Genomic DNA, 27,536 nt, shown 5'->3' on the forward strand with positions numbered 1-27,536 from the left:
CATGATTCAGTCGAGTAAAGTTTTGAAAAATTAAATTTTCCGTAGTTCAAAATTTTGAGTGCATTACAAAATTTATATTTTTGCCCGTGCTTGTTTATGGCCTTCTACAATCAAATTCATGTAGAAAAACTACATGTCACCGGGTCAAATTTTGATTCATCAGAAAACAGGTTTTAAAATAGGATGTTTGTGAATTCTTAAGTCATACAAATTTTGAGTATAGTAAAAAAATATATCTCAACCCTCACATTTTAATTAGGGTCCTGAAACTATTTTTTAATCAGAAAACAATGTACCGGATGAAACTAGGGAGTACCTTTTGTTGAATAACTTTGGGAATACTCTCTGTTAAAGTAACTTTCAAGTGGATATTGATCCTTGATAGTGTTTGATTGTATTGCTACAAAAAATAAAATCGTTAGGATAACGACGGAGATTTTCAGAGTTCTTTTGTCTTATTCTAGACCCTTTTAAGTAAGCGTAAAAGAGTTGAACTTTTCCAACCGAAAGTGTTGTTCTCAACACTCACATTCTGTTTTTAGAGAATAAACCAGCTTGAATTCTTCTTTGATAAAGTGTAAAATAAATTCTATGGAGCTGTCAGATATCAACGGCACACCTTTAAGATTTTTCTGGATCCTCACCACGGATTATTTTTTACTGCAACTGTGTTGATTTTATGGAAACATAGCAATTAATAACAATTTCAATTTCAGGACTTACGTACATTTGTTGGCTACCTTGGACGAAATATGTTTGCCTGTTCATGTCGAATTTCTGAGTTTTTTGATACAAGTTAGATGTTATTATGAAACAAGTTTTCGAGACAATTTTTTGAAAAAAGACTTATAGTAAAATAATGAGTTTTGTCACCAATGATGCATATAGGTCACATGTACAATTATCGTTACGAAAACCATTATAAATATTAGAACTTCTATAGAATTCAATATACTTGATGTGAGGGAAAAATTACGAAAATTTGATGATATTTGAACATAAACATTAAGTCAAATTTGACTGAATTTTTTTCTGATCTTAACATAATTAAGTTCAATGTGACGGAAAATTACGTAATTTGAAGCACAAACTTTCGTCGTTTCACATGCTTTAATATGTCGGGCTCATATGACGTAAATTTGAAGTCTGTAGATAAATGAAAATTGCAAAAAAGTACAGCTAAATTTTTCACGATAAGTTAACACCTTAAAGTACCTTTGGAATCATATGTTGGCCCAGGACAACTTAGAACAAAAAGAGTATGTGACAAGGTATGGGACGATAAAAAAGTTCCGGGTAAAAAAAATACAAACATACATGCTCGAGAAACAATAAAGAAGAAAACACCGTTTTTCTACTACAACGTTGATACAAACCAGGTTGTCTACTACCTGGAAAAACCAAGAATTATCAGGGATTTTTATTCAACCTGGAAAAAAACCTCATAATCAGGGATATTATTTTGAGGCAGTAATTAATGGGAGAAAATGTTCACGACAAAGGATTTTTGCGTTTAAACCCAGAGTAACCATTAATATTCTACTGCGCCATCAAACCATTATTTGAGCTGTTCAGTGACGATCCTTTCAAGTATGAAATTGTATCGACTTACCAAAACATGATTGACGTTTTAATTATCTCTATATTAAATCAGTCAAAGATTAACATTTCTAGGGCCGGTAGCAGATTCCTTTTTAGATAATTGGTCTTCATTTTTATGAAAGTCTCACAAAAGCATCTATTTTTGATAACAGGCCTCTGAGGTCTCTATTTTAACCAAAATGGTCTCTAGTCTATTTATTTTCCTAATCTTACTTGCAGATAATTGTGATGCTAAATTTCTTCTCATGTTTCTCAAGAACAACTTCAGGAATTACCCTGGTTTCTCCAGAGATTTCATTTAAAGTACTATCAGGAACTAATACAGTCTTCTCTCCATAAATTCTTCATAAAAATCTCTACCAATTCTTCCAACATTTTGTCAAATGATGCTTAAGAGAATTTCTTCAGAATTTGCTCCAGAAAATCCTCGAGCACTTCAATGTTACTACCTCTAGTGATTTTCTCATATATTACTTGGTACAATTTTCTAAAGACTATCCTAGGACTTCCTTCAGATTTATTTCACTTACTTTTCTACCGAAATCTCCAGTCGTTACTTTAAGAGATATTCCGATGATTTGCACAGATTTTTTTATGTTTTCAAGAAAACCTGCATAGACTTATTGCATAGTTGTTGGTACAATTGTTTCAAGGATTTTTTTTTTTTTTTTCAAGAAACCCGACAAAAATTTCTACGCCATTTCATCTACGGTGATTCCTAAGAATTGCTCCAAAAAAAATCCTCGAGGAGTTATTCGAGTGAATCTATTAAGAACATTTCGAATAACTCCTTAAATTTTACTTGTGTTCCATGATTGAGTTTCCCTAGATTTTTTTCTAGGAACTTCTCCAGCATTTTATCCAAGGATAACTGGAGTTCTTAAAAACATTTTTAAATGAATTACTCAAAAAATCCCCATGACATATTCAAGAGTTCATTTAAGGTTGTAAAATTGTTAAATTTCCTCAAGAGTAAGTTCTTCTAGAAATCCTAATTCATTAAGGGTAACTTAAGAATTTACACAAGTTTTAAAGAAGTTACCCTAAGATTTACTCTAGGGGTCTCTCAACGATTTTATTTTTTCAACACCTTCTCAGCTTCTCGGAAAAAAATCATTCACATTTCCTTGGAGAAATACATAAGAAACTCCTAGAAGAATGTTTGCATATCATACGAAAACTTCTTAAATCGCTTAGAATTATTGGATGATTTCCCAAAATAATCTTAGGAGTAATCTCTGGAGTAAATCTTGAAGGTACTTATTAGAAAACAAAAATCTAGTTAAGGTGAAGATGAATCGAAGCCAAACTTCAAATTTTCAAGAGCACGGATCTGGAGAACCAAACATCTGTTTAAGCTGAAAACTGAATCGATTGGTCACTCGCTGGTGATGACCAATCGATTAGCTTTTCAGCTCAAACGGGTGTTTGGTTCTCGAGATCCGTGCTCTTGAAAATTTGTAGTTTGGCTTCGATTCACCTTCACCTTAAAATCTTTAAGAAATTCTGAAGGACAATTTTTTAGAAAATTCTGAGAAATCCTTCAAGATATCTGGAGTAGTTTCCGGTCTAATATTCCAACATATTTTAAACGAGAGTGTTGGAGGATGTTCTAGAAAAACTGATGGGAGATTAAGTAATTGTTAGTGTTTTATTTTGATACATCCAATTTTTTTTTTGGGGATCCTTTAGGAAAATTCTAGGAGGGATTTCGTGGAAAATAATAATGTGGAAGTGCAGAGGACTCCTCGGCTTCCTTATGAAAATTCGCCACAAGAAACCGGGTTGAAATTCATAGCTTTGCCTAATGAAAACAAAAACAAGAACCAAGAACCTTGCGATCGTTTGGCCCGTGCATTCACCACGCGTCTATCGACTCCTTGATGTGGGGTGATGCTAAAACCATACATAAAGCGTTCGTATTGCAATAATCGTTCCACCTTTCATAAGGCAAAATGTAAGAATTTCGATAATCTAGTTCACAGCGTGTGCCACAGCAAAGAGAAGGTTAATTTAGAATGCTAGAAAATTTTCTAATTAAATGTAATAATATTACAAGCATACTGATACACTTGAAAGACCCGTCAAGTTCATTATGATGAACAGAGCTCAAACGAACAAAATCAAAGACCCCATCATTGGCAAATAAAACTCATTTGAATAAAACTTTGTTATGAAACCGGATCCTATTCTTGGCACTTTTGATTCACTTGAGCAGTGGCGTTTTTTGAAAGCTGCTGAGCTCATATTTGGCCACAATATGCGTCATATTAAAGATCTTCCTAATGCAATGTTTCAGACGATTCGGCCAAGAATAATCTCCCATGCCAAAGTGAATCATGGAAGTGCCCAAGTGGTTCTGCACCCTGTTGTTAGCACCTTCTTATTGAAATAGCTTCAGCATGCGTTAAAAAATGGCTAGAAGGGTATAAATTGCTATTAAATCAAAATTTGTCATTATTTAATGCTAGCCATTTAAAATTAGAATATTGCTTGAACATGGAATTATTTTGTGAAATTTGGAAAAAAACTGGGAATATCAGGGTATTTCATTTCCGTAAACGAGTAGACAACATGCAAACCTAACAAACCCTTATTTTCAATTTTCTTTGATACAAAACTGAAGTCAAAGCCAGCCTTAAAAAATATTCTAGTTTTGTCATGAAGTTGGGAAAAACTTTGAGTTCTTTTTTCAACAGACAAATGATTCATTAAATAAGATTTTTTTTTTGAAAAGAATGTATTATGTAATTTTTATTTTAATAAATAAATGGAACTGTGTGAGTCATTTTCTGATATTTTATTTTCATAAAATATAGGGTGTTGATTGTGTTAACCAGTTTGTTTTAATTTAATCCTGCTTTGAGGTAATCGTAATGTACTCATACGGGAGGTGCAAAATATGTGAATCGAAGAATCCAAAAGTATTGTTCCCAGACAGTATGGATAGGGTCACTGTGTTGACCAAAAAATGCACAATCATGCAGAAAAAACAAGTCGTGTAATATTGGCCGACTTGATTGATTGAACTTAATAGTAAAAAATCCTTCATCCTCATGCATCACTAATAAAAAGCTCTAACGAATAAATAATCAGACAACTTATAGATATGAAATTTAATATTCGATGGATTTGAAAAAGGAGGACGTTTTCAGAGATGATATGTTTTCCCAAAGGATATCATCTGGTAAGCCTACACCTGATCGACAATAGTGCATAATTAATCAGATCGAGAGGTCAAGATTCAAAAGTCAATAACTCGTCTTTGTGCTAGAGACCGAATTTACCTCTGCATTTCCATAGTTGTCATGGAAACGATGTTTTAGTTTTATTTCTTAAGGGGGCAGGATCCGTCATTGATTTTGGAATATTCAAAAGAAGTTTCTGCGTTCAAAATCGAGAAAAATTACAGGAAAATGTGTTCACTGTATTCTATTCTCCAACCGAAACACAGTGAACACATTTTCATTTAATAAATTTTAGTTTTGAACAGAAAAACTGCTTTTAAAGCTTCGATAATTTGCATTTGTATTTGTATTTGTATTTGTATTTGTATTTGTATTTGTATTTGTATTTGTATTTAATCCAACTGACTTTGCTGTCTTATTGAATAATCTTACCCTAAAGCATGTTTCAAAGAACAACACTAGCCTGAAGCAATATAAACATCGAACACCACAAACAAAACTTTATACAACAACATAAGCTACTATACAAAACACATTCTTCAAAAACAACAACAATAATACTATGAATCATTACTGTTCCGGCCTCCATGTAACGTTTTGTCGTAGAATAAACTCTCTAAATTTCACATATTTCGGCCATATCAATGGATTCAAGGCTTGATCTTTCCATTTTCTATTAAGAGTCACTTTGAATGAAATAAAATCCGGCGGTTGATTGTTGTTCCATTTCGACACCAGTTTTGAAACATCGATGCGTTCAGGATCGGGAGTGTTCAGTGCTCGAGAAACCATTCTGCGAATAGCTAGATAGAGACAGTGGAATCAATGTTCGAGACAAACAATGAAAAATCCTCTCTCCCCATATAGTGAGACGACTGCTGCTCGTTTACCACATCACTCGCATCTGTATCGAAACGCACGTTTGTTGATAAGGGCGTTGAATGTAGCGGAGCACGATCATTTAAAGCAGATATCGGAGCAATTTTAGAAAGGGTTTCTAATATTCCCGCAACAGTGATTTTCAAATCCTTCACTTCATCGTTGATGGATTTGTTTTCAGTGGAATCTACAGACGAAGCAGGCCATATTCTGCCACTCAATCTCCGGAATCTGTCCATACATTCATCACACATCCATAATATGGATTATTATGATGTTCGTTTTTAGAGCGAATGTACACAAGTCATCTTCGCTTAGGCCAACGCAATTAGCATGAAAGAGACGTGCGCAATCCCCTTGACAAACGGTAAATGGCTCAGTCTTTGCATCTACACTCAGGGAGCATTCCTTACAAATTGTCGTATCCACCATTGCAAACTAAGAACTAGAAAAATGTTTCCAGCTTTAACAACAGAATTAATAGTATTTTGCGAATTCAGGATCAAACAAAACACTTCTGCGACTGCTATTAGCGTGTACGATAAATTCCGTTTATACGTAAAGATCACTTTTAACGAAACAGCGACAGTCCGAAATACGGTAATAAATTAAAAGCAACAACAAACGCGTAGGATCAGTAACAACGGAACTCATGACAAGCGATAATAACGATGATTACGATGACGGAGCGTTGAAAGTTAAGTAATCATCGGTAAATTTTATATTGGAATATGCCTGATAAAAACTTACTACAATAAATACAGCACAGAAAAATAAACTGGGTTATGCCTATGAGATGCATTTGCATTTGGTTATGAAAATTGAATCTGAAACTAGTTTTTGTGGAAGATTTCTTCGAGAAATTTGAGTACACTCACGAGTTTGCCACAATATATGAGAGGACAAAATACGCTATGACAAAGCTTTTGTTTTGTATTCCTGAATGAAAGTTACCATACTAAAGGAAATAGGGAATCTTCTTCCAGCCATATGATCCAACAGATTGAGTATTAGAATTTGCAATACTTGTCGAGCTTTCCACGGAAAGGTTTGTTAGAAGAAGGGCACGTCAAATCTTTTACAACTGTTGGAGAGAAAAGTACTACACGCGAACGACTAACACTTTTCCTCCTGAGTCCGATTGGCATTCCACTTCATTGCCCAGTTGTAGATTCAATGTTGCCTTGAAGCTCCCTCCCTCCCCAAAACATGATAAAGTATATTATAGTGACATGTTACATAGTAGAACAGATTATAATATATATAATAATATGATAATAAAATATGAAAATAAAATGCTAGTTACAATAAATAATGATGTAGTCAAACAGCATCTAAATGCATGCAGTATTATATCGGCCGACATATATTTTTCTTTTGAATATTTATCCTAATGATGATATTAGGCTGGTCGAGGGAAGAATGATAAAAAAAAATAATTTGAATAAAAATAAAAAATCGATGATTTGTTCATAAAGTTTCCGGATACATCAAAACAGAATACCAGCTTCCATCTGTTTAGGGAGGACAAAAAGTCAAAATCAAATAAGTATCAACCTAAAAATAAAAAGAAAATCGCAGAGAACCTATATCAAATTCCAATTTTAAGAAATTTTAAGAACTCAAGTATTTGTAACCGTAAACTATGCCAGTGGCTATAATAGCATATGTGTGTGTAGTAATCATTTTTTTTAACTAAGCTAAACAGAACTACCGTATATCTATTCCTTGCAGGGCTCTTAATACGTTTTTTTTTTCTTTGGATGTCCTTTCTCTGTGAAATAATAAATAATGAAATATAATATCAATTCATATATGAATGACCAATATGTAGTGTAAGGTGGGGCAAAAGTTCGACCTTAGTGGTATAATCAAAGTTTCCAGGAAAACAATAGCAGTTAAAACAAAACAAATATCATATAGTGAACCTTCAACATATTGGCTCTAATTTTGCTGAACAAACTTGTGTCAAAATATTGACCCATTTTTAGTTATAACAGTTTCAAAATTGATTGTCTTATTCGAACTTTTGCCCCACCGGTGGGGAAAGAGTTCGAATCTAGTGTGAGGCAAAAGTTCGCTGGCTAAAACACAAAATATCGATCCTTCTATGACAGGTATACTTTACACCAGCCGTAAACTTAAGTTTGACGAAAAATACACACTAAATTTTCATCAAAAAATTGCCCAAAACCGGGTTAATTGTAATACACTCAAAAATAGCAGTTTTTCGCAAAACTAAGTGGAAATGTAAAATTTTGGTGACAATTTTCACACGATCAGACAAATTTAACTAAATTTGAAGATAATATGTGGATTTTAGGCAATTTGCAAATTTTTCCGTGATTTTATACATGAGTTGAACTTTTGCCCCGCTGACTCGAACTTTTGCCCCACTATGGGCCAAAAATTGTTTTCAAGCATTTATGCAAAAACTAATACACCTCAAAGCAACCTTATGATAAGCCTAGAAACGCCCTTACATAAAATATTGAAAAACATTTTATCTTCAATTGGTTCAATGCAACGAAAGTTTGACCAAAAATTACAATATTCACGTCGAAAAACAACAAACTGCCATAACTTTTCCAAATCTCAATCGATTTTTATGATATTTGGATTAAAAGTCTCTTACTTGAATACCATTCGAACTACCATTACATTTATAAGATTTGTTTTAAATTGAGCCAGAAATATTAAAAAGAAACTCTTACCCCACTCGAACTTTTGCCCCACTTTACTCTATTATTTGTTGTTTGATCTATATAATAATAACTTTTTGATTCATATATGAAATATGAAATAGTTATGCATTAGCAAAAATGTGATATACCACTGCCATATAATATACACTCCCGTGCATAAGTTTGGGTTCACCCCCTAAAAAACATACAAAAGTCTTCAGTCCATATCTCTGAGATTACACGTCCAATTGAAACTCTCTAAGCCGCATTCGAAAGGCAAAGAGTTATTCTTACCTCATATGTATTTTTCCAAAAACATTTTTTGAATTTTGCATACTTAATTTTTACTTAAAGTTGTGACATTTTCAAAAAAACACACTGAAAAACATAGCGAATTTGAAGGGCGCTCACGAAATTTGTGCGGAAAAATCTGAAAACTATTCAAAATCAATGAAACAGTCATTCAAGTCATCGTGCAAAAGTTTGGGTTCACCTGAGGCCATTTTTGCCAATATCTCTGCCATTCTTCAACCGATTTTAATAATTTATAGCTTTTTCAAACGCAAATAATGGCGCGTTTGAGTATCCACAGATTTTTTGCGTTTCAAGTAAGTTCAGGTGAACCCAAACTTTTGCACGATGACTTGAATAACTGTTTCATTGATTTTGAATAGTTTTCAGATTTTTCCGCAAAAAAATCGTGAGCGCCCTTCATAGAATATAAGATTACGGTTCTAATGACACCTTGTTTTAAAATTTTGGTCGATCGAATGCTGAGGAAATTCGCTATGTTTTTTCAGTGTGTTTTTTGAAAAATGTTTAAGTAGTAAAAGTTTAAGTACAAATTGAGTAAACAAAATTCAAAAAATGTTTTCGGAAAAATACATATGAGGTAAGAATAACTCTTTGCCTTTCGAATGCGGCTTAGAGAGTTTCAATTGGACGTGTAATCCCAGAGATATGGACTGAACACTTTTGTATGTTTTTAGGGGGTGAACCCAAACTTATGCACGGGAGTGTATAAAAAAATATATGCAGCAACTTGAAGATGTGACCTAGAATCCTTAGAGAAAGATCATTTATTACAAAACATAACATTAGATTTTTTGACAATTTCAATATTTATGCTAAGTTTTTCTCTTGCAGATACATCCTGAAAAAATATTAGAGTTACATAAATTGCAGCATACTTTCAGCGCTCAGAGGAAACTGTGCATATAATCTGAAAAATAATTTGGAAATAATGGTTTGAATGATAAGCAAACCTAATCTAAGAATGTGATTTTAATTATCATTATTGATGATGATTTCCTTGCGGACAATTCGAGATGTGCTGAAAATTATAAATGCTCTAAAACATGTGCCCCCTTGCTAAATAAGATGCATGCTGTATATATATCGACAATAAACTTACACACTCATATGCACATAAAAGAAGCGAGCCGAATGACATAAATTTGAGTCGAATTTCAATTACGTTAGTGTCTGATTCGGAAAATGATGATCACATCGTCATTCCATCGTTTTCGTGTCATTTAACATGTTAAATTATATTTGTTGTTCAATACATCTTCAAGGACACGTTTTTGTGTCGTTCTATCACATACAGTGAGAGGCAAAATAAAGTGCCCACCTTACCAGTTTTCGAATTTCTCTCATTGATTTGGTTCAAATTAAAGTTAACACACCTAAATCTTTTGTGATATTTTATTTTTGATGTTCTTTTAAAGTTGCACTTACGAAATTTTGATTAAAAAAAGAATTTTACTTAAAGAAAAAGAAAATCAATTTGTATTGAAAAAAAAGTAGTGACAAAAATAAGTGCCCACTTCCTTCTTGGCCCCAGAAAAGATGATTTAAGAAAAATAAAAAGCAATTTAATAGTTAATGTGTCCTCCTTTGGCCTTAAGGACTTGCTGGAGGCTCTTCGGCATGCTTTTCACCAGGTTTTGTAGGTGTTGTGGATCTAGTTCTTCCCAGGCGCGCTCCAAGGCTCCAAAATAATTATTTTTGTTGGTAACACCAGTTTTTTCAACCCTAGCATCGAGAATCGCCCACAAATTCTCGATGGGGTTGAGGTCTGGGCTTTGTGGAGGCCATTCCAGCGGTTTAATCCGACAAGACCGGAAGAAAGACTTGGTCTTCTTTCCAGTATGCTTCGGGTCGTTGTTCTAGAGAAATATGAATTTCTCTTCAAGGCCCGTCTGGATCAGCGAAACCTCCAGATTTTCCAGCAAGATGTTAATGTAGGAATCTGCCGTCATTATTCCGTCGATTTTCACGACGCTTCCTACTCCACTCCATGAAAAACACCCCCAGACCATCACATTTCATCACATCACACTTCCATGCGTCACCGTTCCTTGGATGTGGCGCTCCTGAAGCTCGAGCTGTCTAACCGAGAGCGGCGGGCTCGTGTGTGATGCAGAGCACCACATCCAAGGAACGGTGAAGCATGGAGGAGGAAATGTGATGGTCTGGGGGTGTTTTTCATGGAGTGGAGTAGAAAACCTCGTGAAAATCGACGGAATAATGATGGCAGATTCCTACATTAACATCTTGCTGGAAAATCTGGAGGTTTCGCTGATCCAGACGGGCCTTGAAGAGAAATTCATATTTCTCTAGAACAACGACCCGAAGCATACTGGAAAGAAGACCAAGTCTTTTTTCCGGTCTTGTCGGATTAAACCGCTGGAATGGCCTCCACAAAGCCCAGACCTCAACCCCATCGAGAATTTGTGGGCGATTCTCGATGCCAGGGTTGAAAAAACTGGTGTTACCAACAAAAATAATTATTTTGAAGCCTTGGAGCGCGCCTGGGAAGAACTAGATCCACAACACCTACAAAACCTGGTGAAAAGCATGCCGAAGAGCCTCCAGCAAGTCCTTAAGGCCAAAGGAGAACACATTAACTATTAAATTGCTTTTTATTTTTCTTAAATCATCTTTTCTGGGGCCAAGAAGGAAGTGGGCACTTATTTTTGTCACTACTTTTTTTTCAATACAAATTGATTTTCTTTTTATTTAAGTAAAATTCTTTTTTTATCAAAATTTCGTAAGTGCAACTTTAAAAGAACATCAAAAATAAAATATCACAAAAGATTTAGGTGTGTTAACTTTAATTTGAACCAAATCAATGAGAGAAATTCGAAAACTGGTAAGGTGGGCACTTTATTTTGCCTCTCACTGTACATCATGTGCCATTCAGTCATAACCAGAATCAAGTCCACAATAATTTTCAGTGTACCGCAATTGATGAGTTTTTTTTTTTTTTTGAAAATTGAGTACTGCACAACATATGAAAATTGCTCGATATTTTGTAATCCATAAAATTTGTTGGGAACATACTTTTTCCCTTATCCCTTTGGTTATAGCGGATATGTAATTTGCCATTGTACTAACATATGCCACACCGCTGTTATTTGCAGCCGTCGTCGTTGGTTTCGTTGTCGTCGCAGCATCATCATCATCCGCATTCGCTTCGTTTCACACAATATCATTGTCTGCCCACCTGCAGAGTGGATTTCGCTGTATATGTAGATTGAAAAATAATCTTTTATTTATTTTAAATTTAAAACCTGTCTAAATTAAACATTCCTCCTTTCTGCCGAGGCCACATCACAGCACAGCAGCAATGGTAGCACTTTTCACAGGCTGCTCTATCCGCCACACCGACAGGGCGGAATCCCACAGTTATGCCTCTGCTCCGTATCTTTCGAAGACGGAACCGGCGGCATATGCTGGGCGTTTCTGCATTATATATGAATCAAATATTTGATCCGGACATCACACCAGACGTGTGGAATTCGAAATTTAAGAGATCACCAAATAGTGCACACAAATTGTCGGAAGCGGAATGGTAATTGAAATTCACCTAAATAAAATTCATAAAAGCGTTATATGAAGCCATATATATGTTCAGTTGTTTACTTTTCTACCAATAGCAATATTCAAAACATTTGTTTTGATTTTCGCATTCTATTTTCAATTTTAGTGTTTATAGTTAAACTTCATTTCTGCAAACATCAAACATCTATAGTCAAAATAATCATCTTGTTGAAGACTTTTCTTCATTTCGAAAATTAATGATGCATTAACTTACATATGATACTTCTCCACGAACATCTCCACGAATCGAAATTTAAAATTTGATTTTACAAAAAATTAGCCCAATTGGCGGATATTGGAACAAAAAAGACAAATTAAGGAAAGAATCTAATTACCGTAATTTCGGGTGAAATTGATCACTTTTCACGGTTTTTCTGATCTTTTTTCTATTATGTTGGTAATTTCAAATATCTGAATGCAGTAAAACAAGTACGACGATGAACCTCAATGGCTCATATACAAATATTGTCTAACAAATGTGTTTTTAATACTAAAAATCATGTTTAAAATTAAAAATCGAGGGATTCAATTTCGGGGTGAAATTGATCACTTATCAATTCGATAATTGTTAGTTTTGAAAACAACTTCACTTACTTAATTTGAGCTCCCTGAATCCGAATAAGCTTGCTATATTCTTAACAACACAATATTTTTGGAAATCTTGAAGATTGAAATTTCAAGAATACTGCGGAAAACGCCTAAATGTAGGCAATTTCTAAAGTAATTTCCTAACTTCGAAGAGAAATTCAATAACTTCAACAAAATTACCAATTTCGTTCAAATTTTGAATATGTATTATGCTTCGGGGATGTATTCTTAGCATCCTCACAAACTTTCAGGCTGACACCATGTTCGAAACCTTGCTTAGAACAAGAAGTTATTACATGTCTGTCAACACCACAACGAACATGATTCTGGAATTTCACATTATTTTCATAGAAAAAAAAACATTCTTTCACACAAAAACCGTCACAACACACAATTCGACAATAATAAGTCAAACAAAGGTTATTTACTTCGGCTTACATTGATATTTATGCTCTATTGGTAAGAAATAGAATCATGTCACACGGTGATCAATTTCATACTTTCGATCAATTTCATCCGAATTTACGGTACCAAAGGCTGTCTTCCCCCTACAGGGCCATAATGTATATGTATGTGTGGAACGAATCCTCAACAACTTTTCATTGCCCTAAATTATATCATAATGCTCCATTTCGATCCGTCCCGCATTCCCGTCACGTGTCAAGGAAAAAGTTTGAAAAATCCCCATAAGCATGCACTCTCTTCCAGTTTATCCGAATCCCGTTTGATCCCCCGTCCACATTCACTGACGCAACGAAACTGGTGCGCATTCTAATCGCTCACTTGTCTCACTTTCTTCTATGCTTATCTCTTTTCCCCCTCCTGCCAGGACGACCACAGCCCGACGTGCTTTGGTTTATCAACGATAATCTAGTGGATAATCAGATCGAGCAAAACACCGGCAACGTCATCGAGAACCGGCTGCTGTGGAATTCGGTGCAGCGGCATCACCTGCACTCGGTGTTCACCTGCAAGGCGACCAACACGAAGCTGGTGCCCCCGCTGGCCAGCCGGATCGAGCTGGATATGTACCGTAAGTACATTTATGAGTGTGTGTATGTGTGAGGGAACACCTTCTTTAATCGCCTCCCTGTAGAGTGCTTGTCTAGTACGGACGTAGCCAGGTTTCCCTTAGGGAAGAAAAGATGGCGAGCTCAGAAGTAATTTTTTGCAATTTAGGCTGTTTTTTTATCATGCCAATCTGTCATGAAACAGCCTACTTTCCTGCACTGAAGTATGCAGTGCGCTAATAGTAGTTTACGAAACAAGTTGCAGAATGATGATTTTTACAGCACGAGTTGTAAATTTGCGAAGAGTGCTGTAAATGCATTCCGATATAATTTCTGATACCCTCAAGTGGTCGTCTATGAAATTGCAAAAAATGTTGTACGTAACTCGTTATAGAACTCGATTTTTACAGCACTCGTCGCAATTATCCTACTCGGCAAGCCTCGTAGGATAAATTTACGACTCGTGCTGTAAAAATCATCATTCTGCAACTTGTTCCGTAAACTAATATTTTGCAGTTCCGTTGTCAATCAGCCTACTTTTCATCAAAAGAATGGGTAACATAACGGCCTACTTTTCCTACCAAAAGAAACAGTACTCAAAAGTGCTACTTTTCAGCACTAATATTAGCATCGAAAAGTAGCAATTTTCAGTACTGTTTTGGGAGTTACCAAATTAAGTCGGACAGCACCCATACGTCATTTACTTAAGGCCGCACGGGACGTCATCATAATCACCCTATCCATTTCAAGAAGCAAATCCCAAGAACCACTCCATATATCGATGCGAAAATGTATCACTATGATTCTATATATGTAGTGCACAACCCGATAAATTTTCAGCTTCATCGGTTCACTAAAACTCGAGATTTGCTTCCACAAAGTTTTGATGATTATTGTTAGAGTGAGACGAAAGATAGGGAAAATAACACGGTCTCCCGTGTCCCCTTAATTGTTTTGAATTTCTCAATGACTTATTCAACTACAGGGGATAGGCAAAATGATTGAGATAGGCAAAATTTTGTCCAAATTCAAATGCTTATAACTTTATGAAAAATGAATGAAATTGGATGCATCTGGAAGCAGTCGACGGCAAATTTGGTCCAGTTTTAGGAACTTCCTTGGCCATGCATATTGGCCACTGGACACCGGAGATGTTCCGGATTTTCTGAGGTCATGTCCAAATGTCATTTTTTCTGTCGCTTGTATTTTTGTGCGGTGTAAAGTTAGATAGATGATTGCAAATTTCCTAGAAACTAGAACTAATAAGAAGTTGAACGCCACCGGACGCATTAAGATTGGTTGGAAATCTTCAGAAATATGACCATTTCCGTAAAACTGGTTCCGGAAAGCATGGTCAGTCATGTTTGTATTTCCAATCATGTAAATATTATCCATAGCTATATCCAAGCGGACACCAACCTTAAAAATGATGTTTCCTGCAGCGTATTCAGAACCATTAGATGCACAGACCACTCTATAGAACGTTCCAGTTGCCCTGGGGAAAGTGGTCAATTAGGAACATATCCGGAACCATATCAATATGGGCATCAAACTTCATTATTTTCAAGGGTTATGCTTTCCGAAGCATTTCCAGCATCACCGGCTGCCATGACCACTTTATAGTAGGTTCCAGGTGCCCCGGGGGATGTGGCCAATTCGGAACATGCCCGAAAACACATCAGCCACGACGTCAAGATCATTATAGGAGATTTGAACGCTCAGGTTGACCAGGAGGAGGAGTTCAGACCAATGATTGGAAAGTTCAGCGCCCACCGGCTGACGAACGAGAACGGCCTACGACTGATAGATTTTGCCGCCTCCAAGAATATGGCCATTCGTAGCACCTATTTCCAGCACACCCTCCCGTATCGATACACCTGGAGATCACCTCAGCAGACAGAATCGCAAATCGAGCACGTTTTGATCGATGGACAGCACTTCTTCGACATAACCGACGTCAGAACCTATCGTGGCGCTAACATTGACTCCGACCACTACCTGGTGATGGTTAAACTGTGCCCAAAACTATCCGTCATCAATGATGTACGGTACCGACGCCCGCCCCGGTACAATCTTGAGCGACTGAAACAACCGGATGTCGCCAATGCGTACGCGCAGCATCTTGACGCAGTCCTCACGCAGGGCGAGCTCGATAGGGCCCCTCGTGAGGACTGCTGGAGGACAGTCAAAGCAACCATTAACGACGCTGCCGAAAGCATTGTCGGATATGTGGAACGGAGCTCAAGAAACGATTGGTTCGACGAGGAGTGCCAGGAGGTTTTAGAGGAGAAGAATGCAGCGCGGGCTGCAATGCTGCAGCATGGTACGCGGCAAAACGTGGAACGATACAGACTGAAGCTGAAACAGCAAACCCGCCTATTCCGGGACAAAAAGCACCGCATGGAAGAGGTGGAATGCCAAGAGATGGAGTTGCTGTACCGTTCTCAAGAAATGCGGAAGTTCTATCAGAAGATCCACACATCCCGCAAAGGCTTCGTGCCGCGAGCTGAAATGTGCCGGGATAAGGATGGTAGCATCTTGATGGATGGACGCGAGGTGATTGAAAGGCGGAAGCAGCACTACGATGAACACCTGAATGGCGCAGAGACAGGCACAGAAGGTCAGGACAGCGAAGGCGATGGCTACGTCAGCACAGCGGACAGTGGAAACCAACCAGCTCACAGGATGGGAGAAGTTAAGGATGCCATTCAACAGCTCAAGAGCAACAAGGCCGCTGGCAAGAATGGTATTGGAGTATAACTTGTCAAGATGGGCCCGGACAGGTTGGCCGCTGGTCTGCATCGGCTGATAGTCAGAATCTGTGGAATGGAACAGCTACCGGTGGAGTGGAAGCGAGGCGTTATATTTTCCCTCTACAAAAAGGGCTACAAACTGGAGTGTGCAATCACTATCCTAAACGCCGCCTACAAAGTGCTATCCCAGATTATCTTCCGTCGTCTATCACCTATAGCAAACGAGTTCGTGGGAAGTTATCAAGCAGGTTTCATCGACGGCCGCTCGACAACAGACCAGATCTTTTCCGTGCGGCAAATCCTCCAGAAATGCCGTGAGTACCAGATCCCTACGCACCATCTGTTCATCGGTTTTAAGGCGGCATACGACAATATTGACCGTGTAGAGCTATGGATGATCATGGACGAGAACAGCTTTCCCGAGAAACTCACAAGATTGATTAGAGCAATGATGGACGATTTGCAAAACTGCGTGAAGATCTCGGGCGAACACTCCAGTTCATTCGAGTCTCGGTGGGAACTATGACAAGGTGATTTACTTTCGGGCCTGTTGTTCAATATTGCGCTTGAAGGTGTCATGCGGAGAGCTGGATAACAGTCAAGGCACGATTTCCACGAGATCCGGACAATTTGTTTGCTTTGCGGACGAAATGGACATTACTGGGATAAAATTTGAAACGGTGTACGATTTGTTCACCCGCCTGAAACGCGAAGCAACAAGAGTCGGGCTAATGGTGAATGCGTCGAAAACAAAGTACATGCTGGTAGGCGGAACTGAACGCGACTATTCGCGTTAATATTCGCTAATATTCGAGGTGGTGGATGAGTTCGTCTACCTCGGATCTTTGTTGACGGCTGACAACAATGTTAGTCGGGAAATACGAAGGCGCATCATCAACGGAAGTCGCGCCTACTATGGGCTCCAGATCAAACTGCGGTCAAGACACCCCCGCACCAAATGCATGATGTACAAAACGCTCATAAGACCGGTAGTCCTCTACGGGCATGAAACGTGGACTATGCTCGAGGAGGACTTGCAAGCTCTTGGGGTTTTCTAACGCCGATTGCTAAAGACGATTTTCGGCTGCGTGTGTGGCGGCGAAGAATGAACCACGAGCTCGCCCAACTCTACGGTGAACCCAGTATCCTGAAAGTGGCTAAAGTTGAAAGGATACGCTGGGCAGGGCATCTTGCAAGAATGCCGGACAACTGCCCTGTAAAGATGGTGTTCGCCACGAATCCGGTTGGAACAAGAAGACGTGGGGCGCAGTGAGCTAGGTGGATTGACCAGGTGCACCAGGACCTGGAGAGCGTGGGACGCAGTCGGGGATGAGAGAAGCGGCCATGAACCGAGTGAATTGGCGAAATATTGTTGGCGAGGTTTTATCAAGCTAATTGATCTTTTTCTTCTTGGCATTCACGTCCCTACTGGGGCAGAGCCGGCTTCTCAGCTTTCTTTGTCAAAGTTGCCATTTAGCATTAGTATACCGTGAGGCAAGTACGATGATGCTCTTTGCCCAGGGAGGTGAAGGAAATTTCCATCACGAAAAGATCCTGGACCGACCGGGAATCGAACCCAGACACCTTCAGCATGGCATTGTTTTATACCCGCGGATTCTAACCACTCGTCTGAGGAAGACCCCAAGCTAATTGATGTAAAACCAAATAAATAAATAAATAAAGTTGTAGTATCAACGGCATCAAATCACTTGGATTATCAATGAACAAAGAGTATCCATGAAATTTCTTCACAACCAATTAAACTAGGATGTTCACCGAGGATTCCTAAAACGCAAAGTCTGAGAAGTTACATTTGAATATTCAGAAGATGTAGCGTTGATCAGATCTTCTTCTCTAGTTGATACCATGAAGGTTTTGGCGATTGCCAATAATATTATTGCGCTTCAAAATCCAACGCTAGTCGTCTAATTGGGTAACTGCTCAGTATCGCCAGTGGCTAGAGAAGTACTTGGAAAGTATCAACGTTTCTGAAGATTAAGATACTAATTCATAGTAAACCTGAAAGATTGCTGCAAGGTAGTAGATACAGTTTGCTTTAATTCCTGAAGGAAATTCAAGTATACCACTTGAGAAACCCTCTGGTTTCTCTGGAACTCTGGAAACGAACCAAAATTTCTGTAAGAAATATTAAGAAACTTTTTGCGAAATCCTTAAGAGATTTGCAGAGCAAATTCATTGATTCAATTAGAGAAAAAATGGCGCAAAATTAGAGAATTGTCTTAAGAAATCGGCCTGAGAGAGCGACGCCTCGTAGGTCGTTGCCCTCTCTTGGTTACGCCCATGTTATCTAGTGATTAAGCTCCCTTCTCAACCGAGAACGGATTGAGCTTTTCCCAGAGAGATTATTCTTGGATCCATGGTGAGATGTATTCTGGTTGCGCTTCCAAATTGGATGATGCTTGCACGAAAGGTTGAACGAACCATTAAATATCGATTATAACAGTGCAACCAATACTCTGCTTACGACAGGAGCAAAAACCTTTATGGTTTGTATAAGAAGACGAAATTGCTAGTTCATCAAAATAGTTATTGATTTCATCACTGCCCACGTCGCACTTTGCTTCGTTTGCTTCGTCATAGCAGCAGTTCTTTTCTAATCCTCCTCAGGACTAAACTGAAGCCCCACACATGGATGTGATGTAAAAAGCTTTTTTGCAACCTTCCATCAGTCGTTTTGGTACATTGCAAGCAGGTCAGGGCAGAAGACTCTCATATCCAGAAATCCATCGGGATCGCACTTTTCTCGTCCTGTTTGCATTTCTCTTTCAACAAACGTCCATGCCTAAAACTCGGACCAGGAAAGCGTTTTTTCATCCAGCCACCCTAAAACCAACACTGGCCGAAATCCGGCTCCGGCAAAAACTCCTCATCGCCGTCCATCAACTGTGCCTTTGTTTGCTGACCACAAAAGGCGACAGAGCTTAGCTAGAGACGACCAAGTCCTTGTTTTTCTTCACCCAAAAATGCAGACTAGTCTCGACGAGTTTTCTGAATGCCACGTCCAGACCAATGGCCAACTTTAAGCACATAACCCTCTCGGCTACCGGTTTGTGAGGTCTGCAATCCGAACTCTCTTTCGTCGTCTCGAGCGAAAGCACAACGTTAGTTTGGATTTGTGTGTTTGCACGGGCACATTTTCGGGGATGGTTTATGTTGTTCCATTGTGAACTCGAACTTAATGGAAACGAGTGAACTTGAACCACACTCGCACGTTTAGTATCAGAACGGCGCACCAGCTCAGCAGTGTGACAATTTCGTCTTCATCGATATTCTGTTTCGTAATAAAAAACAGTCAGGTGATTGTTTCCGACTGTTGTTTTTGTGTTACCAATTCGGAATCTTCAATGCGGTACGCATTGTCAAATCAAACAAAAATCGACTGTTGCAACATTAGATAATATCTAATAGATATTCTATGTAACTCAAAAGTACTATACCAGGGAGGGAGTTCCAGAATCATTTTCAAAATTATATTTTGTATCTTTTGCAAAGTTTTTTTTCCTGGTATTACAACAGCTAGTCCATATTGGTACAGCATACAACATCGTTGGCCTGAAAATTTGTTTGAAGATCAAAACCTAAGAGCATTTTATATATTTGTTACATTTGGCTTGAAAGCCCTCAATGTGATATTTGAAAATATTTTTTTCTAGCATGAGCCGTAAATACTTTACTTCATCTGACCAATTTATTGGAACCCTTTTTGTCGTGACAACATGTACTACTTGAAGGCTTCAAATAAAGAGGTTTATGTGGGAATATTAGTAGTTGAGTTTTGGAAGAATTCAGATGTTTTTTTTTCATGTTTTGCAAAAATATCCAAACTTTTTTGTAATCTAAGGACTGTTTATTTTATAAAGTGGACACCTTGTGCATGCTGTATCTTCTTAATTTATCAATGAAATTTCAATCGGTTTTCTGCACATCGTTCGACTAGTATTTTACAATGTTGTGATATTGAAATATTCTTCAAAATAATTAAATTTCACACAAATATGGAACAACGATTGAAACGGTTGATTTTTGGAGGTTATCAAAATCAATGATTGTTAGAAATTGGCTGAAAAATCTGACAATTTGTAATTTTTATTTTCAAAAAAAGCTTGTTCTTAGTAAGCATCATCAATCAGAAGTATGATGGAAAAAATCAAGTTATTTTTAGAGCGACCATTTTACAGATATAATTAAATCATTTTTCCTCTATATTTTTTGCAGAAAAATATTTTAAATTTGAAGGAAATTGATAAGATTAGAATTTTTTGGTTAAAAGTTAGTCCTGACGGAAGTGCTAATATAGTATTAATATGAAAAATTACTTACACCTTCGAAGAGTTACTTATTTAGTCCCCACGTCACATTTAAAGCACAATGGAAACACAATTGCTTTATGCTTTGAAGACCTTTCAAAGTACATTGACAATCATCAAAATTGGCAACACTGCTGTAATCATATCGATTTTATTTTCCACATAGGAAAATAATCCTAATATGTTATTCTGAGATTACCAATTGAAATATTCGGAGAAAACCGTTTACGATTTGCTGTAGATCGATAAATATGCGTAAATGATTTTAAAAGTATAAGCCTTTTTAGTAAAACTACCATAAACAGTAAAACTCATACTTAGGACTGTGGTTTAAACTCACGATTTAGCTCTCTTTTATACAAATGTAGTTTCTTTCGTAATGAACTAATTTACAATGACGTCATGCTGCTTCTTCCACCGGGAAGAAAAACTTTTACTGCGGGCCGTGTTTACAAAAAATGAACGATTTCGTTGTGCATTCATCCACTTCATGTTTATTCGGTGAACATTCGTTGTCCGGATGTTGGTCCAGATGTCATTTAATGTAAACTTTGCCCGCATCTAGAGCAGAAAAGAAAAAGAAAGTCGAGGATAAAAGAAGATTGTGGATAAGTCCATCCAAACTAGTTTTGAATACGCTTTTTACTTTTCTCTTTTGCTGAAAGTGAAAGAATAGTGTATCAGCAAATTTGGTCATAAATGGGCATATCACTAAAATTACCTAATGTCAGAGAATGGTGGAATATAATCGATTTTTTTTTAAGCTATTCCTCTAGTAGAATAGTAAACGATACAAACATACAATTTTCTCATAAAAAATAGGATTTTTCTTTTGCGAAAAATAATGTTGAACTTTGACGAACAGCTTTTCTTAGGAGTTTTTGGAAAAACTATTCAACTCTTCAACCAAAAGCATTTTCTAAAATCTTATATTTTCATAGCATTGTAGAATAATAGTTGAACGATGCACAGAAAACCGATTAAGATTTTATCAATAAATAAAGAAGATAAAGCATAAAAAATGTGTCCATTTTTTAAAATGAACAGTCCTTACTACAGATGACACGCAGGCTGTGTCATCTGCAAACAAATATTTTTGACATCCCTGAGGTAAGGTAAGGTTTTTAAAGAAATGTTAACCTCAAGATTACTATCGATGTATGTTGCTTATGCATTCCAGTCGACTAGAAAATAATTGAAAGTGGGGCTGATAGGATTGTGAATCGCTTCATAAAAAGGAAAAACAAGTATGGATATCAGGGTATTGAAATGAGAAATATCCGGAAGAGCACTCATCAAATAAAATTCAACCGTTAAAATTGCTTTGCAAATTATTCCGTGAGCGATGTTTTGCATTAATGTCAACAATGACAAAAAAATGACTTATTGCGCGCAGCTGAGAGTATATTTGCCAAGCTGTGTTTCAACAGAAACATCCAAAGTTTCAAAAACTTTGATTTCAAATGACGAAAATATATGTTTTATCCGCCTATGAATGATGATATCAGCTGCCTCACATGCTCCATCCAGTCAATCAATACGATAAACAAAATAGTTTTGATGTCTTTTGAGTTTGGATCCAGGTTTCAAATAAGTTTCAGTAATAACTGCTATATGTTTGGTATTAGCTGTTAGAAAACTAAACAGCTCGTGCACTTTACCATTCAAAGAATGAGCGTTCCAATTCAAAATATTTAACCAAATATCTAGATGCATTAGAGAACCGTAATCCAATAATAATTTTATTAGTAAATTTTAGATCAACATTTAGATCGTCCAAAGTGGTAATTTTGAACATTGCATCAATCATTTGATTCATTTGTTCAGTTTGAAAAACAAAATCAGAGCTTCCTTGTGTATATACATTCGAAATTTACCCAATTCCAACGATTACCCTACTGAAGAAAATTAATTTGTGAATGAGCATGATTATAATTTACCTGATGGCGATCGTTACCTGAAAAAATAAGTATTCATAGAGATTCTGCCTGGGGAATTCTGCCTACCAAAAAAGTTGCCATTCATCTGCCTGGTACGAGCTTCAACGATTCATTTGCGAGAGAGGCAATCGCAAAAGTTACACTTATGATTGCCTCCGCTATTTGCACATTCAAACTTTTTGGTATCTTCCTTCACAGGACAGACGTCCTAGTAGCTGTGCAAAAAGAATTCGTTCAAAAGAACCGGATCACTCTCAAGAACGAGTGATCCGTGGCTCTTTTTTGGCGAGAGTCGGTTCATTTGATCTGCACGAATCAGACAAAAAATGACCCGGAAAGAGAACAAACCCCTGTTCTCCTTCGTTCGTTTCTCGGCTTTATTTATAACGCTTGACACGTGCCTTGCTTTGTGCGCAATGCCACACATGCCAGCAAAGTTTTCTTCTGCTCCGTGCTCTCTGCGCTCTCAGCATAGACAGAAAGAATTGCCCACCTCCACTTTTGTACTCTTATACCGTTGTGCTTCGAATTGCCGGACGCTTCGAAAGTCGGACACTATGGTTATATTTACATTTTTAACCATATAAATATGAATTTTACTATGATACTTATGCACCAAACTATTCTTTAACTTAAATTATATATTATACATGTAAATGTATCGCAGTAGGCGAGTATGTATTAAAAACAAAAATAAAAAACAAAATGTGTATCGACACTCTATACATTTAATCCCTTGTTGAACTGCATCTTACATTTGCTATTTAAGAAAGATTCGATGAAATGCTATTGAAAACAGTGTTATTGTGTCAACTATTGTGTTTTATTATTGTGAAGTTAAAGTTAAATAACTGAAAAGCAATTTTGCCAAAACTTATTTTACCTCTCTGTTGGCTTCAGCGATTTTACGACTCGAGACTTTTGTGATTACGTTAAGTAAACTGTACCAAATCGTGAAATTTGAAGTTGTCGAGTTGAATTTTGTTCAAAATATGCAAATAATTTGTCAAAAAAGTGTCCAACATTCGAAGCAAAAGCGTCCGGAATTTGAAGCAACCTTATAACAGTGTCCGGATTTGGAAGCAAGACACATCTCTTGTTTATGCAAATTTTACCTATTTTTGCATAAATAATCGCTTTTTCTACTACCTACATCACGCCAAAAAATAAACGTTCAATTTCAAAATAGACCACAGCCACTTGTGCTGCGTAGAGCTGACTTAGCGTGAATGTCGATTGATGTATTGGTGGTATAACTCTTTTGACATTTCTATGTCCTTATACCGGCATGCAAATATTAAAGTGGGCATCACTACTTGAGCTCGAGTTCCACTTATGTTATGTGGTAGCACGTAGCAAATAACTGCTTGCAAACAATATCTTTCAAGCGCATACTGCCGTGAATCACTAGTCAGTCCCATCTGCATTTTCGTCAAAATTAAGTTAAGTTCAGTTTTTAGCATATTTTCCAATGCTCTTTCAGCTGCACTAATAAAATAATATAATTTGTTCGGAAAAATTAGGAAAAAAAATAGCAAGTCAAATTGTCCCATAATGAAAAGTAACCGCATACCAGTCCCACTACAGATTTTCGCACCGTGTAACACAAAAATGAATCGAGTTTTGATCATATTTATATTTTTCTCGGAAAGATATCGTAGTGAAAAGCAAATTGTGAAAGTTTCGTTAGGGTTTGCACATGTTCCAATCCTCTAGAATTTTTCTAATATTCGTGTGGAAAACGAGTTTTGAAACTTCACAGCCCATTTGCTCAAAACCTACTTTTTACAGATGGGACTGTCTTGCGATTCACGGCAGCAGAGATTACCTGTAATTTCGCAAATAATAATTTTTACATTTCCACGTTAAGCCTTAAAACTGGTTCTGGTCTTAGGTTGGCGGCTTTTCGATTTTACTCCCATTTGACAGCCACCCTCTACCCTTGGCGATGGGTTTAAAGAGATTTGTTCTAAGTGTTACGTCTGTTTATCTGTGATTTCAGTCTTGTGGGTACTGTCACTCTGATTGACTCTCGAAAGACTTGATCTCCGGAACAATGTCCATCCAACAAGATTAGCTGAGCGATGAAGCCGTACTGCGGAATATGTTCAAAAGTGAGTGGTCGAAGCATGTAGTGGCGCACAACACTATTCGAAACATCATCAACTGGATAGCGATTGATCCGAAGTTTAAACTTCTTGATGTGCTGGCGTTAGGGGCCCAGATAGCCGTAGCGGTAAACGCGCAGCTATTCAGCAAGACCAAGCTGAGGGTCGTGGGTTCGAATCCCACCAGTCGAGGATCTTTTCGGGTTGGAAATTTTCTCGACTTCCCAGGGCATAGAGTATATTCGTACCTGCCACACGATATACACTTGCAAAAATGGTCATTGGCATAGTAAGCTCTCAGTTAATAACTGTGGAAGTGCTCATAAGAACACTAAGCTGAGAAGCAGGCTCTGTCCCAGTTCATTATAAGTGCCAAAGAGTCGCCATCGGAAGGTTATGGAAGTCGAATTTTGAAAGAAAATGCCAGAAGTGTCTAAAATAGGGCTAAACTGCTACTGAACGGTGTTTAGCGGGAATGCACCCTCAGAAGCTATGTTCAGAAAGGCTGGTTTCGAACCGGTCGATAAACACTATTTTGTGGCGAACACGGGCAAAAAAAAAATGGTCGTGTTCGCGTGAATCCATCTGATTCAATTTCGCACAGTCAGATGACAAATTTTCTACGGAACTATCGACTATTGTGTCACCCCATGAATAAATTCAACCGTCTCGTGGAGCGTAATAAAAAATTCAAAACTTCTCAAATGGGTTCTTAATGAACCCGTAGCGCAATGAGCGTGGCACGAAATTCTCTTCGTTTATTGTTGCCGTAGTCCTTTATGGTGTTGTTGTTCTACGTTCCGCCTGGAGGACACAGGAGCATACCCTTCTGTGAAGAGAGCCTTTGAGTCTTGTGTATGAGAAGCAACATAAACGACGACGTCTGAGGGCATAAAATTTTCGCATTGCGACACTGTCTGCTAGATACCCGATGATGGCTGGCTGACTGGCTGCCTGCGCTACCCTACACTACCGTGCAGAAATTTGATATTAAAAGGGAGATCTTCTATATGAAAGCGTTTTATCCATATACCGTCATTTCGGGTGAAATTGATCACTTTTTACGGTTTTTCTTGTCTGATTTCTATAATGTTGACAATGTCAAACAACTGAATGCAGGAAAACAAGTATGAAGGTGAGCCTCATTGACTCAAGTATCGAAATTTTCTAACAAATGTAATTTTAGTGCTAAAAAATATGTCTAAAATAAAAAATCGGGAGATCTCATTTCGGGGTGAAATTGATCACTTATCAATGCCATTATTGTTAGTTCTCAAAACAACTTTACTTAATAAATTTGAGCTCCCTGAATTCGAATATGCTTGCCAAATTCTTAACAATACCATATTTATAGAAATAATTAATGTTTAAATTTCAAGAATAATGCAGAAAACGCCTAAATGTATGCAATTTCCTAAGGAATTTCCTGATATATACCAGAAACTCAATTATTTCAACCAAATCAACGAATTGGTACGAGTTTTGGTTATGGAATCTAGTTTGGGGATATATCTTAAGTATCCTCACAAACTTTCAGGATTATACTATGTCCAAATTCTTGTCTAGAACTAGAAGCTTATTGATGTTCGCCAACACTGCACCGTACAAGATTTTGAAATTTTACATTATTTTAATAGAAATGATCATTTATTAACGCAAAAAACTTCACAACACACAATTTGGACATTCTTACGACAAACAACGTTCATTCACTGCGGGTTACATTGATATTTGTGCTCCATTAGGAAGAAACAAAATCAAGTGACACGGTGATCAATTTCACCCTACTGATCAATTTCACCCGAATTTACGGTACCTGTGATTAATAGTCTTATTGGAACACTATATGGCTTTTTCGAAGGCAATGAGTTGCTTCGCCAGGAATCGTTTTCATATATTCATATTACGAACACTTTAGGCCTCAGTAAAGCATAACTCAGCATAAAGCGTATAAAATAATTGTGGGTAACTTCTGCGCCCATGAGTCCTCTCGTGGTGTAGCGGTAACGCGCCCTATCTAGTGAACAGGGAGTCGTGAGTTCAATTCTCACCGAGAAGATATGTATTTTGTTCGCAAATTTCACATCAATTTGTCCATTGAATCCACTTACATTAATTGTGCTCTACAGCAAGCAGTGAAATAACCTACAAATATAAATATCTCATTGCCTTTTGAATGAGAGTTATAGGGAGTTTCAATCAGACTGTTATCAAAAAGATATGGGCAAAGCACTTTTGAGTTTTTTTCAAGGGCCTCCAAACTTTTGCACGGTAGTGTACATACAGCTACTGCTGCTGCTACCTTCTCTACTACCACTAGACGGAATGATACCCGGGAGCAAACACTCATAACAACATCGAGCTGCTTGTTTTGGCTATTCCCCCCGCCCCTCGAGTTTCACCCATCAAAGAGCAGGGTTTGGATGCAACTCGCTCAATGGAGGCTACGATGAGTCGAAAAGAGCGCGGCCAGCCCTCAATTTCCCAATTGACGGTTATTTGTTCGGGCGTTATCTCGGACACTTCTTCCGGGTTCATCGAAATTTGCTTTGGACGGAGACGGACGGA

At 37.5% G+C, this 27,536-nt stretch overlaps 1 protein-coding gene across 6 annotated transcripts in view; it reads left to right on the forward strand.

The window, feature by feature from the left end:
* LOC5572620 (protein turtle homolog A) overlaps positions 1 to 27,536 on the forward strand; it is a 339,330-nt gene that overhangs the window by 244,337 nt on the left and 67,457 nt on the right. For all 6 annotated transcript variants that reach the window (XM_021845978.1, XM_021845977.1, XM_021845982.1 and 3 more), the window contains one exon: positions 13,659 to 13,862. In XM_021845978.1, coding sequence (XP_021701670.1) covers positions 13,659 to 13,862 — 204 coding nt within the window. The remainder of the gene's footprint in view (positions 1 to 13,658; positions 13,863 to 27,536) is intronic.

This window comes from Aedes aegypti, chromosome 2, assembly GCF_002204515.2.
Source record: "Aedes aegypti strain LVP_AGWG chromosome 2, AaegL5.0 Primary Assembly, whole genome shotgun sequence".
Lineage (NCBI taxonomy): Eukaryota > Metazoa > Arthropoda > Insecta > Diptera > Culicidae > Aedes > Aedes aegypti.